The sequence below is a fragment of the Nycticebus coucang genome, chromosome 9 (genome assembly GCF_027406575.1).
Source record: "Nycticebus coucang isolate mNycCou1 chromosome 9, mNycCou1.pri, whole genome shotgun sequence".
NCBI lineage: Eukaryota > Metazoa > Chordata > Mammalia > Primates > Lorisidae > Nycticebus > Nycticebus coucang.
In genome coordinates this window covers 93,321,785-93,338,798 of record NC_069788.1, presented here as the reverse complement: position 1 = coordinate 93,338,798, position 17,014 = coordinate 93,321,785, and the positions used below count along the sequence as shown (strand labels likewise).

At 39.9% G+C, this 17,014-nt stretch overlaps 1 protein-coding gene across 3 annotated transcripts in view; it reads right to left on the bottom strand.

Annotated features, from left to right (window-relative positions):
- The window catches only part of RPS6KA5 (ribosomal protein S6 kinase A5), a 208,092-nt gene extending 193,758 nt beyond the window's left edge, over nucleotides 1-14,334 (bottom strand). For 2 of the 3 annotated variants that reach the window (XM_053603096.1, XM_053603097.1), the window contains exon 1: nucleotides 13,963-14,334. In XM_053603096.1, coding sequence (XP_053459071.1) covers nucleotides 13,963-14,068 — 106 coding nt within the window. In that variant the 5' untranslated portion in view covers nucleotides 14,069-14,334. Of the gene's footprint in view, nucleotides 1-13,582; nucleotides 13,610-13,962 lie in introns of those variants that run through there. The other variant, XM_053603100.1, reaches the window with a different exon arrangement.
- Nucleotides 14,335-17,014: the final 2,680 nt, after the last annotated feature.

The window sequence follows — 17,014 nt, the reverse complement described above, 5'->3', positions numbered from 1 at the left end:
CCTCAGGGGCAGAGTGAGACCGGTTTTGGGTAAGTGGATAGCCACGTCAGCAGTGATTCCAGCGACAAGCACTTTCCTGGGAAAGCTTCTGCTCAGCAAGTTTACAAGTTCAAAGTGCCTTTTAAGTGGGCTGAAGAGAGTTTTAGGGTGTCTACCTGCTGAGGTTTGAGAAATCAGCAGCGGGGCGGGGCCTGTGGCTCAAGTAGTAGGGCGCCGGTCCCATATGCCGGAGGTGGCAGGTTTAAACCCAGCCCCGGCCAAAAAAAAAAACCACCAAAAAAAAAAAAAAAAAGAGAAATCAGCAGCCTCCAGTCATATCAGAATTGTGATTAACATCTCATACCCGAGAAGACCACGTGTTGCCCAGACAATATTCAATAACATATACATACTGCTTTGTTTTTGGTTGTGTTGTTTTTTTTTTTTGTTTTTTTGGTTTGGCTGGTTTTTTTTGTTTATTTTGATGTTGTTGATGTGGTTTTGTTTTTTAATTTCAACCTTTTCCATACAGATCCTTTTTCTTTCTCAATTTTTCCAGTTTAATTATAATTTCCCATTGCTGCCTTTTTCAATAACTAGAACTTCATTTTTGCTAGTGTTTCTACCGCTATTATTTGGTTTTTCACCCAATTTTATCCCGTAAAGTTTTCTGTTTGCTTGTTGTGGTTTGATTTATAGCATTTTTGTCTTTGCTCTCTACTTGGTGGAGGTGGGGCACTGTGTCTGATCAGGTTAGCAAAGAGCTGCTGACCTCAAGGGAACCACCCAACTGGGCACCCCCAGAAGGTGGGGTTTTTTTAAGGTTCTGTCAAAGTACCCAACTGTACACCTATATTGCTCTGTCTCCCTCTTTCTGTGCCTCTCTTCTCTTTGTCAATATCCCTTTTACCCACCCCCTCTCCTTTCTCTATTTTCTTTTTGCTCATTCCTCCTCTCTTTCATCCCTTTTTCCTCTTCAACCTTCTCATCCTTCTGGTCCTGTACCAAAAGGACTCATCGAAACCTCAGTCCACAGGCACAGGGACTTAAAAAGCAAGAGGAAGTGAAAGGAAAATTAGGGCAAGGAAACAGATAAAAGAAATCACTCATGACGAAGAATCAGCAGAAAACTCCAGGCAACATGAAGAACCAGTTCAGAACAACCCCGCCAAGGGACCACGAAGTAGCTACTGCAGAGGATTCCACCTACAAAGAAATGTTAGGAATGACAGAAAGGGAATTTAGAACACACATGATGAAAACAATGAAAGAAATGATGGAAACAATGAAGGAAAATGCTAATAAAAGTGGAAAATAACCAAAAGGAAATCCAAAAACAGAATCAAATAAGAGATGAATGATATGAAGAATATAGAAAGGATATAGCAGAGCTGACGGAAATGAAACAGTCAATTAGGGAACTTAAAGATGCAATGGAAAGTATCAACAATAGGTTAGACCATGCAGAAGAAAGAATTTCAGAGGTAGAAGACAAAGTTCTTGAGATAACTCAGATAGTAAAAGAGGCAGAAAAGAAGAGAGAGAAAGCATAATTCACTGTCAGAATTATGGGACTTTATGAAGTGTTCCAACATACGAGTTATAGGAATTCCAGAAGGGGAAGAAGAATGCCCCAGAGGAATGGAAGCCATACTAGAGAATATTATAAAAGAAAATTTCCCAAATATCACCAAAGATTCTGACACACTGCTTTCAGAGGGATATCGGACCCCAGGTCGCCTCAACTCTAACCGAGATTCTCCAAGACACATTGTGATGAACCTGTCCAAAGTCAAGACAAAAGAAAAGATTCTGCAAGCTGCCAGGAGTAAGCGCCAGTTGACCTACAGGGGCAAATCCATCAGAGTGACTGCAGACTTCTCTAATGAAACTTTCCAAGCAAGAAGACAACGGTCATCTACCTTTAATCTACTTAAACAGAACAATTTCCAGCCCAGAATTCTGTACCCTGCTAAGCTAAGCTTCAAAATTGACGGAGAAATCAAATAATTTACGGATATACAAACATTGAGGAAATTCGCCACAACAAGACCAGCTCTACAGGAAATACTTCAACCTGTTCTGCACACTGACCACCACAATGGATCAGCAGCAAAGTAAGAACTCAGAAATTAAAGGACAGAACCTAACCTCCACACTGATGCAAAAGATAAAACTAAGCAATGGACTCTCACAAAATAAGACGAATAGAATACTACCACACTTATCAATTATCTCAATAAATGTTAATGGCTTGAATTCCCCACTGAAGAGACATAGATTGGCTGACTGGATTAAAAAACACAAGCCATCCATTTGCTGTCTGCAAGAAACACACCTGGCTTCAAAAGACAAATTAAAGCTCCGAGTCAAGGGTTGGAAGACAATTTTTCAGGCAAATGGAATTCAGAAGAAAAGAGGACTTGCAATCTTATTTTCAGATACATGTGGATTTAAAGCAACTAAAGTCAAAAAAGACAAAGATGGTCACTTTATATTGGTCAAGGGAAAAATACAACAAGAAGACATTTCAATTCTAAATATTTATGCACCCAATTTAAATGCTCCCAGATTCTTGAAACAGACCTTACTCAGTCTGAGCAATATGATATCTGATAATACCATCATAACAGGGGACCTTAACACTCCTCTTACAGAGCTGGACAGATCCTCTAAACAGAAATTAAACAAGGATATAAGAGATTTAAGTGAGACCCTAGAACAACTGTGCTTGATAGACGCATATAGAACACTCCACCCCAAAGATAAAGAATATACATTCTTCTCATCACCCCATGGAACATTCTCCAAAATTGATCATATCCTGGGACACAAAACAAATATCAACAGAATCAAAAGAATTGAAATTTTACCTTGTATCTTCTCAGACCATAAGGCACTAAAGGTGGAACTCAACTCTAACAAAAATGCTCGACCCCACCCAAAGGCATGGAAATTAAGCAATCTTCTGTTGAATAACAGATGGGTGCAGGAAGAAATAAAACAGGAGATCATTAACTTCCTTGAGCATGACAACAATGAAGACACAAGCTACCAAAACCTGTGGGATACTGCAAAAGCAGTTTTGAGAGGAAAATTCATCGCTTTAGATGCCTACATTCGAAAAACAGAAAGAGAGCACATCAACAATCTCACAAGAGATCTTATGGAATTGGAAAAAGAAGAACAATCTAAGCCTAAACTCAGTAGAAGAAAAGAAATCTCCAAAATCAAATCAGAGATCAATGAAATTGAAAACAAAAGAATCATTCAGAAAATTAATGAAACAAGGAGTTGGTTTTTTGAAAAAATTAATAAAATAGATAAACCATTGGCCAGACTAACGAGGAATAGAAAAGTAAAATCTCTAGTAACCTCAATCAGAAATGATAAAGGGGAAATAACAACTGATCCCACAGAGATACAAGAGATCATCTCTGAATACTACCAGAAACTCTATGCCCAGAAATTTGACAATGTGAAAGAAATGGATCAATATTTGGAATCACACCCTCTCCCTAGACTCAGCCAGGAAGAAATAGAGCTCCTGAACAGACCAATTTCAAGCACTGAGATCAAAGAAACAATAAAAAATCTTCCAACCAAAAAATGCCCTGGTCCAGATGGCTTCACTCCAGAATTCTATCAAACCTTCAAGGAAGAGCTTATTCCTGTACTGCAGAAATTATTCCAAAAAACTGAGGAAGAAGGAATCTTCCCCAACACATTCTATGAAGCAAACATCAACCTGATACCAAAACCAGGAAAAGACCCAAACAAAAAGGAGAATTTCAGACCAATCTCACTCATGAATATAGATGCAAAAATTCTCAACAAAATCCTAGCCAATAGATTACAGCTTATCATCAAAAAAGTCATTCATCATGATCAAGTAGGCTTCATCCCAGGGATGCAAGGCTGGTTTAACATACACAAGTCCATAAACGTTATCCACCATATTAACGGAGGCAAAAATAAAGATCACATGATCCTCTCAATAGATGCAGAAAAAGCATTTGATAAAATCCAGCATCCTTTTCTAATTAGAACACTGAAGAGAATAGGCATAGGTGGCACATTTCTAAAACTGATTGAAGCTATCTATGACAAACCCACAGCCAATATTTTACTGAATGGAGTAAAACTGAAAGCTTTTCCTCTTAGAACTGGAACCAGACAAGGTTGTCCTCTGTCACCTTTACTATTCAACATAGTGCTGGAAGTTCTAGCCAATACAATTAGGCAAGACGAGGAAATAAAGAGAATCCAAATGGGAGCAGAGGAGGTCAAACTCTCCCTCTTTGCTGACGACATGATCTTATACTTAGAGAACCCCATAGACTCAACCACAAGACTCCTAGAAGTCATCAAAAAATACAGTAATGTTTCAGGATATAAAATCAATGTCCACAAGTCAGTAGCCTTTGTATACACCAGTAACAGTCAAGATGAGAAGCTAATTAAGGACACAACTCCCTTCACCATAGTTTCAAAGAAAATTAAATACCTAGGAATATACCTAACGAAGGAGGTGAAGGACCTCTATAAAGAAAACTAGGAAATCCTCAGAAAGGAAATAGCAGAGGATACCATGCTCATGGATGGGAAGAATCAACATTGTTAAAATGTCTATACTTCCCAAAGCAATCTACCTATTCAATGCCATTCCTATCAAAATACCAACATCGTACTTTCAAGATTTGGAAAAAATGATTCTGCGTTTTGTATGGAACCAGAAAAAACCCCGTATAGCTAAGGCAGTTCTTAGTAATAAAAAGAAAGCTGAGGGCATCAGCATACCAGATTTTAGGCTGTACTACAAAGCCATAGTGGTCAAGACAGCATGGTACTGGCACAAAAACAGAGACATAGACACTTGGAATCGAATTGAAAACCAAGAAATGAAACTAACATCTTACAACCACCTAATCTTCGATAAACCAAACAAGCACATACCTTGGGGGTAAGACTCCCTATTTAATAAATGGTGTTGGGAGAACTGGATGTCTATATGTAAAAGACTGAAACTGGACCCACCCCTTTCCCCACTCACAAAAATTGATTCAAGATGGATAAAGGACTTTAATTTAAGGCATGAAACAATAAAAACCCTCAAAGAAAGCACAAGAAAAACGCTGGAAGATATTGGCCTGGGGAAAGACTTCATGAAGAAGACTGCCATGACAACTGCAACAACAAAAATAAACAAATGGGACTTCATTAAACTGAAAAGCTTCTGTACAGCTAAGGAGACAATAACCAAAGCAAAAAGACAACCTACACAATGGGAAAGGATATTTGCATATTTTCAATCAGACAAAAGCTTGATAACTAGGATCTATAGAGAACTCAAATTAATCCACATGAAAAAAGCCAACAATCTCATGTATAATGGGCATGAGACATGAATAGAACTTTCTCTAAAGACGACAGACGAATGGCTAACAAACAAATGAAAAAATGTTCATCATCTCTATATATTAGAGAAATGCAAATCAAAACAACCCTGAGATATCATCTAACCCCAGTGAGAATGGCCCACATCACAAAATCTCAAAACCGCAGATGCTGGCGTGGATGTGGAGAGAAGGGAACACTTTTACACTGCTGGTGGGACTGCAAACTACTACAACCTTTCTGGAAGGAAGTATGGAGAAACCTCAAAGCACTCAAGCTAGACCTCCCATTTGATCCTGCAATCCCATTACTGGGCATCTACCCAGAAGGAAAAAAATCCTTTTATCATAAGGACACTTGTACTAGACTGCTTAGTGCAGCTCAATTTACAATCGCCAAAATGTGGAAACAGCCTAAATGCCCACCAACCCAGGAATGGATTAACAAGCTGTGGTATATGTATACCATGGAATACAATTCAGCTATTAAAAAAAATGGAGACTTTACATCCTTTGTATTAACCTGGATGGAAGTGGAAGACATTATTCTTAGTAAAGCATCACAAGAATGGAGAAGCATGAATCCTATGTACTCAATTTTGATATGAGGACAATTAATGACAATTAAGGTTATGGGGGGGGAGCAGAAAGAGGGACGGGGGGGGCCTTGGTGTGTGTCACACTTTATGGGGGCAAGATACAATTGCAAGAGGGACTTTACCTAACAATTGCAATCAGTGTAACCTCGCTTATTGTACCCTCAATGAATCCCCAACAATAAAAAAAAAAAAAACATTAAAAATACAGCACAAGTTCTATCTACTCTTCTCAAAGTAAGGAAAGTGTGAAAAAAGGGACAAGTACCATAAAAAATACACATATATAATCATGTGTACTTAACAGTGGGATACATTCTGAGAAATGCATTGTTAGGCAATTTTATAGTCGTGCCATCAGAGTATACTTACACAAAACTAGATGGTATGACCAACTACATACCTGGGCTACATGGTATCTAGCTTAAATATTGCTCCTTGACTACTGTACTGAATACTGTAGACAACTGGAACATAATGTTAAGTATTTATTATCTGAACACATCTAAACATAGAAAAAGTACAGTAAAAATACAGTATTATAATCTTAGAGGATCACCATTGTATGTAGCACATGACTGTATATCATTAAAATCTTTCAAAGAATCTTACCATACATAGGTAATATTTATGTTCCCAAAGAGCTAATCATATAAATCATTCACAAAGCATCAGGCAATTGTCATCTTTCAATGGATTCAGCATGAATCCTTTGGTAAAAAAAAAAAATGATCTTTTAAAGTAAATCACACTCCTAATGTTTACCTATACTCAGATTTCCACAGAAATTCCACAGAACACCTTTAATGCTGGTAAGTACTTTGCACATCACTTAGTCTAACATCTTTACTTTATGAATGAGAAAACATGGGCTCAGAAAGGCAAAATGATTTAGCCCAGATCACACAGCAAATGAGGGGCAGAATCAGCCCACCCTCTACCTCTGTTAAATCTACTTAAAAGATTCTAAATATGGATGCCTGTTTGTATTTTGGGAAAATGAGAAGGTGACATCACACACACACACACACACACCTAGAAACAAATATCTCTTAGGAATATAGACAGAAAAATCCTTAACAAAATGCAAGCAAACTGAATCCAAAAACAATTAAGAAGGATTATACACCATGGCCAATGGGATTAATCCAGAAATGTTAATTTTTCAAATCCAAAAATTAATTAACGTAACACCCTACATCAACAGAACAACAACAATAACAACAACAAAAAAAAGCACATAATTATCTCACTAGATGCAGAAAAAGCATTTGTCAAAATCCAGCATCACTTCACTATAAAAACACCTAAAAAAATGAGGAACAGAAAGGAACTTCCTCAACCTGATAAATGGCATCTACAAAAAACCCACAGCACACCTCATATTCAATGGTGGAAGACTAAAGCCTTCAAAAACAAGACAGGATGTCTGCTCTTGCCAATTCCATTGAACACTAGCCAAGGCAACTAAGCAAGAAAATGAACAAAAGGCACATACTAGAAAGGAAAAAGTAAAACTATCTCTATTTATGGCTGACATAACACCTGTATTGTGAACAGAAAATCCTTAGGATCCACTAAAATACCATTAGAACTGGTTTAGCTAGTTTAACTAGTTTAGCTAATTTAACTAGCTAGTTTAGCGACGTTGCAAGACCCAAGATCAATATACAAAAATAAATTGTGCCTACTCCAAAAATGAAATTAAGAAACTAATTCCTTTTATGATAGCATCAAAAAGAATAAAATATTTGGGAATAAATTTAAAAAAAGAAGTATAAATTTATACTCTAAAAGCTAAAAAATGTTGTTGAAAGACATTAAAGATCTGAATAAACAGAAAGACATCCCACGTTCATGGATCAGAGGACTTACCGCTGCTTAGCTGGCAACACCCTCAAAACTGATCTACAATGAATGAGTCTCTTTAGAATTCCACTCAGCCTGCTTCTTTGCAGAAACTGACAAGCTGATCCTAAAATTCATATGGAAACTCAAAGGACCCAGAATCATCAAAATAATCTTCAAAAAGAACAACAGGGTTGGAAGATTCACACTTTCTAATTTCAAAACTTACTAAAAAGTTGAAGTAATCAAGACAGTGTGATACTGGCATAAGGAGAGACAGAAGATAAGTGGACTAGAAATGGGAGTATAAAATAAGGAAAGGCATACATCTGTAGTCAATTAACTTTCAGCAAGGATGCCAAGACAATAAAATGTCAGCCTTTTCAGCAAATGGTGCAGGGACTACTGAATATCCACATGCGAAGAATGAGTCTGGATCTCTTCCTCACACCATATACCACAGTCACCTCCAAAAGGATCAAAGATCTAAATGTACCAGCTAAAACCATAAAACTTTTCCAAGAAAACAGGCATAAATCTTCACAAAGTTAGTCGATGATTTCTTAGATAAAGCATAAGAAAAAATTTTTTAAAGATAAATTAGATTTCATCGAAATTGAAGACTTTGTGACTACAATGACAGCTTCAAAAAAAAGACAACTCATTTTATGGAAGAAAATATTTGCAAGTCATATTTCTAAAAAGAGACGTGTATTGCAAATACAAAAAAACCTTGTATCTCAGTAACAAAAACAAGATAAATTAGCCAATTAAAAAATAGGCAAAGGATCTGAATAAACATTTCTCCAAAGATATACAAATGGCCAATAAGCATATGAAAAGATGCTGTCATTAGTCATCAGAGAAACTGCAATCAAAACCACATGAAATATTACCTCACATTCCCTAGAATGGCTATTGGCAAAAAGAAAGACAATAACAAGCATGGGTTAGGCTATGAAAAAATTGGAGCCCTTGTACGTTTCCAGTGAGAATATAAAATGGTACAGTCACTTTGGAAAACAGTTTGGCAGCTTCTTACAGAGTTAAATGCAGACTTACCAGGTGATCCAGCAATTTTACTTTTGGCATATACCCAAGAGGAATTAAAACATAGGCCCATGCAAAAGCATATTTGCAAATGTGCATCCACAAATGTGCCTAGCACCATTATTCACAATAGCCAAAAGATGAAAACAACCTAAATATCAATCAACTTACGAACAGATAAACAAAATATGGTACATTCATACAATGGAATACAATTTGTCAACTAAAAAAAAGTACTAGTCATGCATGCTACAAAATGGATGAATCTTGAAAATACTATGTTCAATGAAAGAAGCTGGTCCAAAAGACCACAATTATACAGGGTGGCCATAAAGTTCGTGTATAACTGCCACTCTATATAATTTGATTATATGGAATTCCATAATAGGAGTATGTAGAAATAGGAAATAGATTACTGGTTGGCCAGGTCTAGAAATTGCACGGTGGGAACATATACCCTGTTTCCCCGAAAATAAGACATCCTCCGAAAATAAGACCTACTTACAGGAAAGATAAGACATGCCCTGAAAATAAGACCTAGCGCATCTTTGGGACACTGTCTTATTTTCGGGGAAACAGGGTAGTTACTGATATAAATAGGTATGAGGTTTCTTTTTAAGGTGAGAACAATGTTCTAAAATTATTAGATTGTGATGATGATTATATATTTCTGAAAATACACTATAAGTTGTTGACTTATAAACTTAAGTGGATTTTATGGTATATAAATTATATCTCGATAAACTGATTAACAAAAAAAACACTAGGTTCCATTTCTCCATCTCTCTCTCAGGTCACTTGTTCTGGGGGAAATCAGCTGCCATGTCATAAGGACACTCAAGTAGCAGGAGGTCCGCAAGGCAAGGAACTGAAGCAGACAGTCGACAACATGTGAGTAAGCCTTCTTGTTAGGGGAAACACAAGCCCCAAACAAGTCTTCAGGTGACTACAGACCTGGCCAAAACCTTGACCACAACATCATGAGAGTCCCTGAGTTAAAATCAACAAGCTAAACAACTCCTAAGTTCCTGACCCAAAGAAATCATGTTATTTTAAGCCACTAAAGTTTGTGGACATTTGTTACACCACAACAGATAAACTTCCTCAATCCTTTTCTCAGTGTTGGCTCTCTTTCCAAATGACAGGCATCTAAGGAAATGTTTTTCCCAGTAACTCTTCTTCTTCTCAGAGTTTAATTTACCCTCATCCATATGTTTACTGTAGTTGCTGTCAAGTTAGAAGAACATGGTCCCAACCCCTGGCCTTAAGTGAACAATCCAAAAAATGGACACTTGATCAAAGCTAGGCTAAAAAGGTCCTTCCCTGAGATTTTTATAACTGAAGTTGAGAAGAAGGTAGTGTCTTTCCAGGACCTGAAGATGTAAGACTTGTTGTCCAGCAGCATATTTCCCATGTGGAAAAGGTGGGACAACAAGAGAATAATAAAGCCATCACATAGAGAGAAGCAGAGATTCAAGATGGAGAGCATACAGACAATGGTAAGTCTCTGGGTCCGGTGATTCCTAATGCAACCTGTCTTTCCAGTGGAAGGAACACATAAATCTCATAACCCCAGCATTTAAAATAGTACCCAGTATATACAAGATAATAAAATATTTATGGATAAGATAACATGCTTCCAAAAATATCCCTCCCTTTTTTGTTGTTGTTCAACAGTTTAGATTCGACTAATGGTTGAGCAACAGCTGTTGAAAGCTAAAAGTCTCTTATTTACCACCTTTATACTTTTGTATCCCTGTGTTATGGTATTCTGATAATACATCTTAATTACTGGTTTATAAGGCCTCTTCCTCCTAGAGGGCAGGACATTTTCTTATCATTTTTAGTAACATCAGTACCATGTAGAACAAAAAACAGAAAGTACTCAAGAAATGTATGTTTAACTGAATGGCTCAATCCTACACTTTGCATTCTTTACTTTTTATAGTCACAAATTCATGACATCAGTTTATCAACCACCTAATATCTGCGAGGTACTGGTAATACAATGAACTACCAGACTTACTCTGGGATTTTTATCCATTGGATGGATACATTCAACAAATATCTGAAGGTCTACCACACACCAGGGGCTACAAAGGACTTGGAGTTTGCCCTCAAGGATTTTACCCAGACAAGTAATTGCATTATTTACAGTACGGTGTGTTAAATGTCACTGAAGAGATATGCACAGGCTATAAAACAGCAGCAGGGATTACAGAAAGTTTACACCCTACGTGAGAAGGCAGGACATATATAGAAAAAGACAATAGCCAGATTAAAAACCAAATGAGTGATTTGTTTCACAAATTACACTGGATTAATTCACACATTAAGATACTTTATGGAAAGGAGGAGAAAGGGGAACTGGTATTCTCCCACCTAATGGGCACAACGTAAGGGTATATGGCACACCTCCTGGATGCAGGACACAATTACAATGGGGACTTTACCTAGCAAATGCAAACATTGTAACCTAATCATTTGCACCCTCAAGTTAATCTTAAATTTAAAAAGATAGTTTTATGGAGTGATCGTTACATGTATATTCGAACAACATTGCCTGAGTGCCTACTTTGTGGCAGGCAACCTGCTTAACACTTTTCCAACAGTACCTCATTCAGTTTCCAAATTCTGTAAATGAAAGTTAAGTCTCAAAGGGTGAAGTGAATTGCCCAAGTTTACTTAGCTAATAAGTAGCAGAGCTGGGATTTAGAATGGTACCTTTCAACTCCACATCTAGATATGCCATACTATTCAGTCTAAAACTGGAGTGATTTCAATGTCCTTTAGGATGACACCATTGGATGGCATACGATACATTGTTCTGCACAAATGAGCAACCACCAATTGCCAGCTTGACATAACTATATTCTTGTCCACATTTTGAGAAGGGTCCGTATCAGATCAAATTACTTTGGTGCCTATTATAGCATCATGTGCTGACAGGAGTGCAGTTGGCTGAAGCTGGGCAACTCCTTCAAGTTATATTTTAACAGTGTTTTTGACCACTATATCTGGTCAGTTGTTCCAGTGTTCAGCAATAAATCAAAACAATTGTTCACTTTCTTTGACAGTTAACAGTACTAATGAATTCAGTATAATCTCACCATCCATCAGAAAAATTTCTAAAATGCAAACTTGGAAGCTGATGATTCACACAGTTAGTAGAGAAGGGGAACCAAAGCAGTACTCACTGTTTTCTACAAAACTAGCATTGTTTGCAAAACCCAGAAACTGAGCAGTTGGTTGCGGCTCCTTGGTCATTTAGCAAAAAGCTGATCGGTGTACTGGCTGAGGAGTATAGGACTTCAAATAGCTTTTGCTGTTCTGTACAATTCCACAAACATAAATCAGTGAATCATTATGTAAGATCAGGAAAAATTCAAAAATTCAAAATCTTCACTCCAGAAAGCACTTGACACTGAGCCTGGCACAAATCAGATATTAATACTGAATAAATGTATATTGAGTAAATTATTTAATAGCCCTTTGAAAACACCAGTTGTCTATTAAATTGAGAGAGAAAAACCAAACCAACTGAACCTACACAGATTATGTTAGAACTCAAAAACAGGCAGCACCTATGGCTCAGTGAGTAGGGCGCCGGCCCCATATACTGCGGGTGGTGGGTTCAAACCCAGCCCTGGCCTAACTGCAACAAAAAATAGCCACAGGCATTGAGGCGGGCACCTGTGGTCCCAGCTACTCAGGAGGCTGAGGCAAGAGAATCGCCTAAGCCCAAGAGCTGGTGGTTGCTGTGAGCTGTGACGACATTGCACTCTACCAAGGGCAACAAAGTAAGACTGTCTAAAAAAAAAAAGGCTCAAAAATATCACAAGATAACTGGCTCAAGATGTACAAAAGATTCACAATGACAAAAAAAAAAGTTTAAAAATGACTTAAGCAAGCATGAATTTGACATCTCTCTTAAGGCACCCAATAGACTGCTAATCAGCAATCCCAGTAGAAATAACAAAAACTCTCAAAGAACTGGTGAACAGAGCTAACTTTATAGTGTGTCCAAAACAGAAACAAGGTGTACCAAGCGTACATCTGAAACCTGCTATTTAAGCTTCGTGTCTACATAATAAAACTGTTCCAATTGCGCAAGAAGCTGTGTCAAAAACTTAGAGACAAGAATATTTAAGAATAAAAGAATGATTCGTTAAAATGTATTGTCTGTTCAGAAGAAAAAGTTATCTTCAACACAAGACTGAGCTCCAGAAATGTAAGCCCAAATTGTACAGATCGGTCCAAATAAGCATTTTCCAAAATGAACAACGCTGACCAACACACGAATAAAGTAATTTAACAAATATAAAGCCTAGAACAACTCTAGTGTTCTCAAACATTAGAACGTAAGCGCTTAAGTCTGCTAGTCTCTTTTAACCAAGAGCTTTAAATTTATAAAGCCTCATCCCAAGACACCTTTGGAAGAAATTCAAGGCCAAGTGTAGTATTTCATGGTAATTGCAAATAAAAGTACTCAATCCCTGAGGCACTCAACTCCTCTTTATCTCACTGGAGACCGGACTCGTTAAAAGCCCGAGGGACAATCCCCGCCCCATTTATCTCGTAAGGCACCACAGCATCTTAGGGGTTGGTTCCACCAAACCCTACCGTCCGGGACCACCTCAAAGGGGAGCAGAGCCGAGAATGAACCACGCTTCACAACCAAGTGCCGCTCTCCCCACGGAGAGGAAGGCGCACCTTTCGCCCTGGGCAGGATGCAGTGACAGATGTGTCACCTGTGCGGGAAGAGGGGAGGAAAGACATCCCCAAAGACTAGAGCCACAGGCAGCGGTGGGGCGATGCTGCGAAGGCCCCGGACACCCAGTGCCGGCCGCTCCTCCCCCCGCTGGGGAAAACTTTCGGCCACCTCCCCCTACGCGCGCCCACACCTCCCCGGACCCCTCCGGCTCCCGCCCCGCCCGTGAGGCCCCGCCCCGGGCCCGCCCCTGCGCGCCCAGGCTCAGGCCCGCGGCCGCCACCCGCCCGGGTCCCGCGCCCCCAGCCCGACGGGGGCACCCGCGTGCCCCCAGAGCGCGCCCCCGCGCCGGAGCCCGGCCGGTAGAGGGCGGGGTCCTCACCGGTCCGCAGCTCGTGCTTGACAGTGAGGAGCTGTTCTCCCCCGCCGCCGCCGTCCTCGCTGGTCCCCGCGGCGCCGCCGCTGCCGCTGCCGCCCTCCTCCTCCATCTTCTCCTTTTTTCTGATCCTGCGGGTCGCTACCAGGGAAAGGCGGAAGACAGCGGACGCCCGTGCCCTCACAGCCCCTGCTGCAGCTCCAGGAGCCGGGGTGCAGCGGCTCCAGAACTCGGACGCAGAGACGACTCTCTTTCCCGCTCTGGCCGCACGGCTAGCTCTCCGCCTCCTCCCCCTTCGGCAGGCACCGCTAGTACCGCGCAACCAAACCGCCCCCTGCTCCCCACCTCCTCCTCCTCTGGCCGCTCCGCCCGCAGCCAGCAAGGTAGAGAAGCCATTTAGATCCGCCATCGCTTATTGGGCACAGGGCGCGCGGGTTTGTCAACGCCGTCTCCCATTGGGCAATACTCCGTGACGTTTCACGAGCCGCCCCGCCTTGCTCTTGAATTGTTGTTGCTTGGCGGGGAAGCAGGAGAGGGAGGAGCGTGGCCACTCGGATTGGTGAGGCCCAAGCTTCTGCCCTGCCTAGTTCCTTTGCTACGCACGCGCAGTCAGGACCCTCCTTTCCCTGACCTCCCCAAAACGGTCACACCCCTTATTCCCCAGCTTGGATCTGTTAGTAAACAGTGTCTAGTAGTCAGGAGGCGCTTGGGGTCTGTGATTGGCTACTGCTAAAAGAGGCGGGGAGGGCTGATTGGAATGATTGGTCCGCCAATTACCGTGGACAGAGGCGGGGCCTGAAGGGAAGCGCTTGTCACCCACGTGTTTTCAGACAAAACTAAGGGTCCGAGACAGCGGTTCGTAGGTACGTGATCATCTGGACTACAGCATGCGCCCTAAAAAAATGTTACTTGCTCTAGTGAACCCCAAACAGGTTAAGTGGAGTTTACACAGGTAGTTCTTAAACATTACAAAAATTCATAGTCACAGCTCCCGGATGAGGAATTTTGAAAAGGCGAGACATTTCCATTTTGTACAAGATTCTTCCTAGGCACTGAAAGGATGCAAAAATTAATAAAATAGAATACAAGTCCTTACCCTAATCAGCTTTCAGTAGAATGAGAGAAACAATCTGTGTATATAGACAAAAAACTATAAAGCAGAATTTTAGTATAAGTTATACAAAGCTTTAGGAAATCGCACAGATGGCAATCATTATTCTCAGTGGAGGAGCTGGAAAAGGCTTTTTAGGGCAAGGAGGCATTTGAATCATCGAACTGAAAGGGTTGGTAAGATAGAAATTGTAGCTGCAAGACATTTCACACAGAGATGGTAACCAAGCCTAGGCCTAGAGCAGAGAAGGCAAGGGTGGGTTAAGTGATTGCTGAGGTTCGATGGTAGTGAGATGTAAGAGATACAGCTGAAAAGGAAAAATATGATAAAATAATGGAGAACTGTGAATACTGTGTTAAATTATGGATTTTATTTAGTACACAAGGATGAACTGAAGGGAAGAGGGGAAAGATAGCAGGGCAGGAATACTTTTGCAAAGATAAAACTAAGGGGAGCCTAATTTCTAGTGCTGGACATGAGAATAGGAAAGAGAGAGGCTTAAAGATGTGTTCTTGGACATAATTCACATAGAAATGATCTTTTAAACTAAGCATGGATTAGAGCAGGAGTCAACAGACTTTTTGCTAAGGGTCAGTTATTAAATTTTGCAGGCTTTGAGGGCCATATGACCTCTTTCACAGCTCCTCTGCCATTGTAGCTGGAAAACAGTCATGAACTAAATGATATGGCAATGTTCCCATAGAAAAAATTTTATGGACGTTGAAATTTGAATTTCACTAAATTTTCACATCATAATATATTCTTCCAATTCTTTTTTCAATCATTTAAAAATGTAAAAACCATTCTTAGTGCCTGGGCTATTAAAAAACAGGGAGTGAGCACCAGATTTGGCTGACAGGCCATAGTTTGCAGACTTCTGGATTTGGTTGCCATGAAAGAGAAAGTAGAGAAAAGCCTTGGGAGGCTCTTCAGGCTGCTGTCACAGCTCCCTAGGCTTACCTGCCTGGAACATATATCACGCTAAACCTGACTGCCTAATTACTTGTCTTTCTCCTGCACAAATAGTGTGCTATTTGGAGCCAGGCAATGACTGTATGCAATTGTTAATTTGTTCACTCAACAACTTTTATACCAGTTATGTACCAAGTACTATGATAGGTGTTAGAGATGCAGTGGGAGAAAAACAAGGGATGCAATTCTTGCTCTTATAAAGATTATCGTCTAGGAACAGAAATAAATATCACATAAATATAAACTTTCCATCACGACCATGCCATAAAAGAAAATTACAAAATGCTTCAATAGACTATATCAGGGATACCTAATTTAGGTTGTTGGAACTGGAAAGACTTTGTAAGGAGGTGTTATTTAAAGGTGTCTTTAAAGATCAGTAGGTTTTAACCAGGATGTGGCAGAAACTAGCCTAATGTTCACCAGTCTCATTTCCTGTTCCTGGACACAAAGTAAGACTTTTTTTCCCTCCTTTTTTGCCTCCTTTGTAATTAGTTTAGGCTCATGTGACTGTGATGGCCAATGGGGTGTGGGCAGACTTGGTGCTTGCCATTTCTTGCCTGGCCAGAAAACTCCTTGCGTAATCACTCACACACTCTTTTTTTTCCATGGCAACCACAAAGGCCACATTTTTAATGTGGGGTTGCCACAATCTAAAAGGACTCCAAACCCCTGAGTTTCCATTTGAAGAAGAGCCAACTGACCTACATCAGACTGTAATGTGAGCAATAAATCAGTCCTTTTAGGCATAAGCTACTTAGATGTTGGGATTCTAGCCCTATGCTGACTATTTCATAGATTAGCTGAGTGGCAGGGAGAAAATTTAGGAAGATATCCTGAGGCAGGCAAAGAGTCTATTGAATTTGAGAGATTGAGAGAAACCCAATGGAGCCTTAACACAGTAAACAAAGAATGGTGGGTGGAGTGTAGGTGGAGACCCAATCATGAAGTATGGGGTTAGGTTTATTAATATTT